The 10,097-nt window shown below is 32.6% G+C and overlaps 1 protein-coding gene across 1 annotated transcript; it reads right to left on the reverse strand.

Annotated features, from left to right (window-relative positions):
• Positions 1 to 9,017: 9,017 nt before the first annotated feature.
• Positions 9,018 to 9,491, reverse strand: LOC131640496 (uncharacterized). Its single transcript, XM_058910886.1, has one exon. It carries the CDS (start codon positions 9,489 to 9,491, stop codon positions 9,018 to 9,020), a length of 474 nt encoding a protein of 157 aa, XP_058766869.1.
• Between the last annotated feature and the right edge of the window lie 606 nt (positions 9,492 to 10,097).

Raw genomic sequence — 10,097 nt, forward strand, 5'->3', positions numbered from 1 at the left:
TATTTCCTAGTATTTTTTATAGTCAACTAAAATTTTAAAAAAAAAGGAAAAATAAAATTAACGAAAAAAAGGGAAGCTCAATATGTTATGCGCCAAGTGAGAATCACCAATTAAAACATTGAAAATAACTTAAATACACTAACGGGAGTTGAAGAGTGATCCACTATAGCTATATTCCCTCGGTTATTCCTAAAGTCGAGGGGATAGGTTTATTATTTTTGTAAAAATAAATGAAGGCGCTCACTTATTTCTATATTACCTCATATTTTATTAGTTTATTTAATGATAAATTTAATTTTTTAGAGTGTTTATTACTTGCAGAAAAATATAATTGTATCAATTTTTTACAATAATAACTAACAATATTGTAATAAAAGTTATTCATATAATAAAATTTGAATATAAAATTAGAAAAATGACGATGAAAAAATTTAATTGATTCAAGTATTTAATAATATAATATACATAGTGTTGCTTATCTTTTATATTTTTTGATATTTCTATCTCAATATATTATTTTTATTCTTATATAAAATAGAAAACTATAAAAACAAATAACGTTATAAAAACAGAAAAATTAACAAAAATAAAAAATGAGTTATTCAAATCCACAAGAAAAAGGTCATTCCGAAGTGACTCTATCCTTCAGTAAATATTACCAATTCAGATTTTCAATATTGAACCATCTGTAACGTGTTAGGCGAATTAAAATACAAACAAATATAAATATTTCAAAAATAAAAAACATGAAGGTCACCATCAACTTCCGCGATCACAACTCATAATTCTTCAACAAATTAAAAGGGTTCTTCATAACTGACTTTTTGCTTTACTAGAATAACACCGACTACGATTTTCACTATCCGATTTTCCACGACTTATTAGAATATATAAGGATATATAACATACATTGATATTCAAAGTTTTCAAAAGTCAGACAGGCGAAGGCCAACCATCACCTTCCTAGATTAAAAAATGCACGTGTTCCACCAAAAAAGGTCATTTCCAACTGGGTATTTCCTTCACTAGAAGAACACCGACTCAAATTTTCAATATCGAATCGTTCATAACATGTAAAACGGATTAACTAATATAGAACTTAAAAAAATATTCCTCATTATCGAGAAAGTAACAACTATAATTATGGGATTAATTTTGAATACAATCGATATCGTTTACTAGTTTATTGAATGAAAAAATTAATTATTTTTATAATATATTTATTACTTGCAGAAAAATATGGTTGAATCCTTTTATACATTAATAACTAACAATATATTACCGACTTGAATTTTCAAATCACTTATAACATGTAAGGAAGACTACCAAACATAGTACTTTATCACAATTCACACGTGTTTCACTAGAAAGGCTCCTTCCCGACTGACCTTTTCCTTCATTGGAAAAACGATGACTCAAACTATCATTATTGGATCATATACGACGTGTAAAACGGACTAACAAATATAAAAATGAAATACACGGAGGTAAATCATCAACTTTACAAATCACAATTCACATGTGTTCTGCTATAAAGGGTAATTCCCGTCTGACTATTTCCTTCTCTAGAAGAATACCTACTCCGAATTTCAATATAGAATCATTCACAACGTCTTCTCCGGGATTTTTTGGCCCACAATGTTGTTATCATTCTTCATTTTCTACCATCGTTATTTATAATTTTAAAACTCATTTAAATAAAACACAAGTGTTAAAATTAAAAAAAAAATTCATTGTGAGAATAATTTTGTTAACAATTAAAATAGCTTATTAGTTTATTTAATGGAAAAATTAATTTTTTAGAGTATTTATTACTTGCAGAAAAATATAATTGTATCATTTTTTTACAATAATAACTAACTATATATTAATAAATAAATTTTTCATAAAATGAAATTTGATAAAATAATTTTAAAAATGTCGATGAAAATATTTAATTCGTTGTATATATACACCAAATTTAATATACTTACTATACGAGGTTAGATGAAAACTTGAATGTTTTTCCTGTAGTTAAATGCGTTTATTTTTTCATTCCATCCATGAAGATATATAAAATCAAAATTTTTATGACATTTAATTTTTAACATTTTACAATAATTAAATAACAAATAGACGTGGTTAGTATGCAATGGTTGTATTATATATTAAAGTATATGTAGATTCATGGAGAGATTCAATAGAAACTTATCTTAGTGTTAGTTGCTAGTATATTAGTAAAAGTTGCGATAGTATAATATTAAAAGTTATAGATTCTTAATTAAAAAAATTATAGATTCATGTACATAAGTGTATAATATAGTAAAAGTTATTAATATGGTATAATAGATAAAAATATATTGATTTATGCATATAAATTAATAATATAATATATTCATGTGCATGAATCTATATTTTTATCTATTATACTATTTTAATAATTTTTATTAATATACAATATTATAAATTTATGTGCATGAATCTATAATTTTCAAGCACTATTTATTTCTCATTTCATTTTCATCTTTTCGTGACTCTAAGTTTGATTGTTGTTCAATTTTTTTTCTAAGTTTTTTTCTACTAAAATGTCTACTGATCTTTTATTTGTTATTAATGAGAAACTTATTGATTTCGAAGAGTTGAAAAGACAAGGCTTTGATTTACTTAAGGCTTTGAAAGAACAAAAACGGGATGGTTACTTTGACATGCTTAATGAACCCATCTACCCTAATCTCGTTAAAGAGTTTTGGGTAAATGCCTCCCTTGGGCAATATGGGCAGGATGCATCTGAAATCTCGTCCTTTGTCAATGGTTTTCTTATTACCATCACTCCATCACTTATTTCTCAGGCCATAAGGTGTGAAGAGAAAGGTTTTTGTGTTGAAGATTATAGATTCAACAATGTCTTCTCACGCCTCCGTCTCCGAATCTATGCCAACAACAATAAGCTCAACAATCCTGCTAGTCTCCTCCCAATTGTCAAAGTTTGGCATCAAATTATTGTGTCAAATCTCCGTCCAAGAAAGAAAGAACGGGAAGTGCTTAGTTTAGATGACAAGCATCTCTTGTTATTCCTTACCTACAAGCACAGAGTTAATCTTCCTCTTACTATCTTTAACTTCTTAAAGGAAATGATTCTGCCCTCTCGCAGGGAACTGTCTTTCCTCAAACCTTATGGAAGAGTTCTTTCTGAAGTCTTCTCTCAGGTAGGAATAGTTAGGAGGATAAAAATGGCAAGGGGAGCACTTGAAGTTGAGAGGAGTCATAAATTTGAATATGTTGAATAGTTATATATTGTCTTTTTTTTTGTAATCCAAAATATATTATCAATAAAATATTTCCTTTCCTCTTTACGCCTATTATTTCCTAGTATTTTTTATAGTCAACTAAAATTTTAAAAAAAAGGAAAAATAAAATTAACGAAAAAAAGGGAAGCTCAAAATGTTATGCGCCAAGTGAGAATCACCAATTAAACCATTGAAAATAACTAAAATACACTAACGGGAGTTGAAGAGTGATCCACTGTAGCTATATTCCCTCGGTTATTCCTAAAATTGAGGGGATAGGTTTATTATTTTTTTAAAAATAAATGAAGGCGCTCACTTATTTCTATATTACCTCATATTTTAATAGTTTATTTAATGAAAAATTTAATTTTTTAGAGTGTTTATTACTTGCAGAAAAATATAATTGTATCAATTTTTTACAATAATAACTAACAATATAGTAATAAAAATTATTCAAATAATAAAATTTGAATATAAAATTATAAAAATGACGATGAAAAAATTTAATTGATTCATGTATTTAATAATATAATATACCTAGTGTTGCTTATATTTTATATTTTATAATATTTCTATCTCAATATATTATTTTTATTCTTATATAAAATTGAAAAATGTAAAAAAAATAACGTTATAAAAATAGAAATATTAACAAAAATAAAAAATGAGTTATTCAAATCCACAAGAAAAAGGTCATTCTGAAGTGACTCTATCCTTCAATAAAAGATTACCAACTCAGATTTTCAATATTGAACCATCTGTAACATGTTAGGCGAATTAAAATACAAATAAATATAAATATTTCAAAAATAAAAAACATGAAGGTCACCATCAACTTCCGCGTTCACAACTCATAAGTGTTCAACAAATTAAAAGAGTTCTTCATAACTGACTTTTTGCTTTACTAGTATAACACCGACTACGATTTTCACTATCCGATTGTCCACGACTTATAAGAATATATAAGGATATATAACATACATTGATATTCAAAGATTTCAAAAATCAGACAGGCGAAGGCCAACCATCACCTTCCTAGATTAAAAAATGCATGTGTTCCACCAAAAAAGGTCATTTCCAACTAGCTTTTTCCTTCACTAGAAGAACACCGACTCAAATTTTCAATATCGAATCGTTCATAACATGTAAAACGGATTAACTGATATAGAACTTAAAAAATTAATCCTCATTATCGAGAAAGTAACAACTATAATTATGGGATTAATTTTGTCTACAATCGATATCGTTTACTAATTTATTTAATGAGAAAATTAATTATTTTTATAATATATTTATTACTTGCAGAAAAATATGGTTGAATCCTTTTATACATTAATAACTAACAATATATTACTGACTTGAATTTTCAAATCATTTAAAACATGTAACGGAGACTACCAAACATAGTACTTTATCACAATTCACACGTGTTTCACTAGAAAGGTTCCTTCCCAACTGACATTTTCCTTCATTGGAAAAACGATGACTCAAACTATCATTATTGGATCATCTACAACGTGTAAAACGGACTAACAAATATAAAAATGAAACACACGGAGGTCAATCATCAACTTCACAAATCACAATTCACATGTGTTCTGCTATAAAGCGTAATTCCCAACTGACTATTTCCTTCTCTAGAAGAATACCTACTCCGAATTTCAATATAGAACCATCCACAACGTCTTCTTCGGGATTTTTTGGCCCACATTGTTGTTATTACAGTTTATAGAATGAAGAAGAAGAAGCCATAGTAGGCATCAAAACACAGGTTTAAACTGAATGGCTTCTTAGCATTATTGTGAGCAAGAGTTACAATATATATCATGTTTTACAATGGGCTTATAATCTGTATTGGGCCTGATACAAAGATAAAAGTAAAATGGAAGGCCCAGTAGTAATAATAACTCTAATACCCCTCCTTAAGCTTGGGGTATATGGAGTGTAGACCAAGCTTAGAGATATTTTCTATAAACAGTTTAGCATCTAATGGTTTGGTTAGAATGTCAGCTAATTGTTGTGAAGAAGGTACATAAAGGAGACAGAACAGATGCTGTGTTAATTTCTCGCGAACGAAATGATAGTCTAAGTCGATGTGCTTTGTTCTCTCATGAAATGAGGAGTTATTGCCAATGTGGATAGCTGAGGCATTTTCGCAGTAGAGGACAGCGGGTTTTGTGAATGGTATGCGCAGTTCACTGAGGATGTTGGTAAGCCATTGAAGTTCACATACGGTGGATGCCATTGCCCTGTATTCGGCATCAGTGGAGCTGCGAGAAATGGTTTGTTGTTTCTTTGATTTCCATGATATGAGAGAATCCCCTAAGTATATGCAATATCCAGAAACAGAGCGGCGTGTTTCAGGGCATGTAGCCCAATCAGAATCCGAGAATGCTTTAAGTTGTAGAGTTGATTTGGAGGGGAATGCAATGCCTTGTGCAGGAGAAGCCTTGAGGTATCTGAGGACGCGCAAAGCTGCAGAATGGTGGGAGTCTGTGGGTTTGTTCATGTGCTGAGTCAATTGTTGTACAACATAGGATATATTTGGCCGTGTGTTGAGTAGGTAGATGAGCTGACCAACTAGGCGTCTGTATGGAGTTGGATCTTCTAAAGGAGTCCCAGTTGTGGAGGTGAGTCTAGTTTCACGGGTCATTGGAGTGGAAGCTGGCTTGCAGGCTAGGAGTCCAGTTTTGTCTAGTAAGTCCAATGTATATTTCCTTTGGCAGATATTGATTCCTTGTGAGTTCCTTGCAAGTTCCAGTCCGAGGAAGTATCTCATATGCCCTAAATCTTTGATGTGGAAATGTTGATGTAGAGTTTGTTTGATGGAGTTGATAATGTCAATGTTGTTACCTGCAATTAGAATGTCATCAACATAAATGAGAATGTAGGTGAAGAAATCTTTGCCATTGTGTATAAATAATGAATGGTCTGAAGAGCACTGTGTAAAGTTGTTTTTAAGAAGGACAGTGGAAAGCTTGCCAAACCACTATCTACTAGATTGCTTCACACCATAGATGGATTTAAGTAATTTACACACAGGATTTGGCATGTTAGAGTCCAAGCCTTTAGGTAGAGACATATAGACTTCCTCATCCAAATCACCATGCAAAAAAGCATTATGTACATCTAATTGAAATAAGTGTAGATTTAAAGAGGAGGCTAAAGATAGGATAAGTCTTACTGTAGTTAATTTTGCAACAGGAGAGAAAGTTTCAAAATAGTCAATACCTTGGATTTGGTTAAAGCCTTGAGCTACTAACTTTGCCTTGTGTCTTTCTATTAAACCATTGGAGTTGAATTTGGTTTTATAAACCCATTTGCAGCCAATAGGTTTCTTACCTTGTGGAAGAGTAACAATTTGCCAAGTGTTATTAGTAGTTAAGGCTGTGAGTTTATCATCCATTGCCTTAACCCAATGAGGGATTTGGCTAGCTTATTTGTAATTATTAGGAGTGCAATTGGTAGTGATGGCAGAGATATAAGAGAAAAAAGCAGGAGACAGTTTGCAATAAGATATAAAATGAGATATATCATACGATGTAGATGAATATATTATGTTACAATCAAAATCTTTTAGATGTGCAGATGCAGACCTAATTCTAGTGGAATTTCTAAGGGTTTGTTGGGCAGGGGATGGTGGAGAAGAGGAAGTGGGAATTTGAGTTTGTATTTCAGAATGAGGAATAGGGTCATGTTCAGGGGGAGGCTGAGGTTGTGAAGGAGTGTTTGGTGGTGTGTTGATGGTGGAGGGTGCAGCTTCAGCAGTGATATTATCAGAATGCTGTGAGGGTGGCGAAGGATTAGATATATCAAATAGAAAAGGAATAGTGGAGGTGTGATTCTCTAAATTTGTAATATCAGTAGGATAAGTGGAATCATAGGTTTGATAAGGGAATATTTGTTCATTAAATGAGCGGTTTCTGGAAATAAAAGTAGCTCCAGTATTTAAATCAAAGAGTAGATATCCTTTAATTCCCATGGGATAGCCTATGATCAAGCATTTAGTAGCTCTAGGATCAAGTTTGTCTCTGTTCCTAGTGATAGTAGATGCATATGCCAAGCACCCAAATGTTTTTAAATCACTAAAATTAGGATCAGAATTGAACAGAAGTTTATAGGGTGTCTTGTTTTGTAGCAGAGGGCTACAAAGTCTATTAATAAGGAATGTTGCATGGCATAGGGCATAGGACCAAAAACATTTAGGAAGATGAGCATGAAATAAGAGGGATCTAGTGACATTTAGCAAGTGTCTATGTTTTCTTTCTACAGTAGAGTTTTATTATGGGGTTTCTACACAACTTCTTTGATGTGTGATACCTAAGGATGCATAGTAGGAAGGCATGATGAATTCATTGCCATTGTCACTTCTAAGGATCTTAATAGTGCATGCGAATTGAGTTTGGCAATTGGTGATGAAATTCTTAATGTGTTGTCTAGTGGCAGCTTTTTTAGGCATTAAAATAGTCCATGTGTATCTTGAAAAATCATCTACAATAGTCAAAAAATAATGAAAACCATTCATAGAAGCGAAAGAGATAGGCCCCCAAATATCCATATGAATCAAATCAAAGCATTTATTAGAAATAGAAGAACTTGTAGGAAATGGTAGTTTTGTTTGCTTAGCTAGATGGCAAGTAGAACAATCATTGATTTTACATTATTTGACAATAGGAAATTGTGTGGACATTGAATGTAAAACATCAAGAGAGGGATGGCCTAATCTATGATGCCATAAGGGGTAAGTAGATTGCACTGATTTCTTATTGCTTATAGAGTTACAGTTAGCATTTTGTAAGGGTAGTCTGTCCAAGATGTAGAGACTATGCATTTGTGTCACTTGTCCAATCATTAGCTTGCTAGACACATCCTGAATGAAGCAGGAAGTGTGTAAGAATGTGATTGTGAAGGTTGTTGTCAGGCATAGTTTAGAAATGGAGATAAGGCTAAAGGTAAAGTCAGGCATGTAGAAAACATTGTGCAATTGAAAATTAGCATCAAAGATAATAGAGCCCGAAAATTTTGCAGTTAACATAGCACCATTAGGTAAATGTATATTCACAGGGTCAATGGGATCTAAAGTAGAGAAATTTTCAGCAAAAGGGCATACATGATGTGAAGCCCCTGAATCCAATATCCATGAAGATGGTTTATGTAAACTGTTACCTGTAGAGTTCATACCTGAAATCACAACAGCCTCAGAGTTAGATGACTTGGAATTTGAATTTTCCTTTCGTGATTGTTGAAGCAGTTGGATGAGGTGTTGGTATTCTTCCCTTGTGATTGAAAGATCCTTGTCAGGTGCAGTTGTCGATTTAGCATCGGTGGAGGCCTTTGAAGTCTTGGAACGATAACCCGAAGGGAATCCATGTTTGAAGTAGCAATTATCAATTGTGTGGTTTGTTTTACTGCAATTGGTGCATAGCATAGGAGTTTTGGAATTGGATTTTCCTTTGGGTTTGATGGAGGAATTGGCAGCAAGAATCGTAGGGTTGGTGGTGGATGCAGAAGGAGAAGTTGTTTGTTGTTGGACAATCAATGAATAGGCTTTACTGATGTTGGGAAGAGGATCAAGAAGCAAGATTTGTGTGCGAATGTTACTGTAATTATCATTGAGGCCCTTGAGGAAGCATGTGATATACTCCATGTGCTTATATGTACGCACAGCTTTGGCTAGGTCACAGTTGCAGGGTGTTGGACATGAGCAAGATGGCGTTGGACGCAAATCTTCAAGTTCATCCCAAAGAATCTTCAGATCTGTGAAGTACGAAGATTTCCTTGTTGAATGGAATGTAGATCACGTGATAGATCGGAGAATCGAAAATGGTTGCCTTTCATGAAGCGGTCCTTGAGGTCTTCCCAGAGATCGTACGCAGAATCAAAGCATATAGCGCTCTGAGCAATGTGAGGAGAAAGAGTGCGTGTAATCCATGATAGAACCATACTATTGGCATGATCCCAAAGCTCAAAGTCAGGGTTCTTGGATGAGGGTCTTGGTAAAGCACCATTGATGAAAGATAATTTGTTCTTTGATGTCAATGCGCGACGCATCGATTTGCTCCAGTTGTGATAGTTGTTGTCATCTAGAGGAGGAGAGACAAGGGTAGCACCTGGGTTTTCTCTAGGGTGGAGATAATAAGGATTTCTTGGGTTCAAAAGGGGATCGTCAGGTTTAGGTGTGGTTTCTTTGGTTTTAGGTTGTTCTTCTTCTGATGAAGATGACATGTTTGTGTAAAGGATGAAAAAATAAATGTTGTGGAAGAGGAATTGAATGCGGAATAGAAGGTTTTAGATCACTGATACCATGTTAGAGCTTGACCTAACTCATCCTTACAAAATCGGTTGGTAAGGTGAGTAGTGTCTCTCTATATATACTCTTTCAATGCTCTATGTCCAACCAATGTGGCCCATGGTCCGATCGATAGGCTCTGATACCATATTACAGTTTATAGAATGAAGAAGAAGAAGCCATAGTAGGCGGCAAAACACAGGTTTAAAATGAATGTCTTCTTAGCATTATTGTGAGCAAGAGTTACAATATATATCATGTTTTACAATGGGCTTATAATCTGTATTGGGCCTGATACAAAGATAAAAGTAAAATGGAAGGCCCAGTAGTAATAATAACTCTAATAGTTGTTATCATTCTTCATTTTCTACCATCGTTATTTATAATTTTAAAACTCATTTCAATAAAACACAACAGTTAAAATTAAAAAAAAAGTTCACTGTGAGAATAATTTTGTTAACAATTAAAATCGCTTATTAGTTTATTTAATGGAAAAATTAATTTTTTAGAGTATTTATTACTTGCTGAAAAACATGATTGTA

The sequence above is a fragment of the Vicia villosa genome, unplaced genomic scaffold (genome assembly GCF_029867415.1).
Source record: "Vicia villosa cultivar HV-30 ecotype Madison, WI unplaced genomic scaffold, Vvil1.0 ctg.003179F_1_1, whole genome shotgun sequence".
Classification (NCBI taxonomy): Eukaryota; Viridiplantae; Streptophyta; class Magnoliopsida; order Fabales; family Fabaceae; genus Vicia; species Vicia villosa.

Bases quoted from the DNA above. Each gene is read 5' to 3' on its own strand.
- LOC131640496 (XM_058910886.1), bottom strand. From the start codon at position 9,491: ATGTCATCTTCATCAGAAGAAGAACAACCTAAAACCAAAGAAACCACA.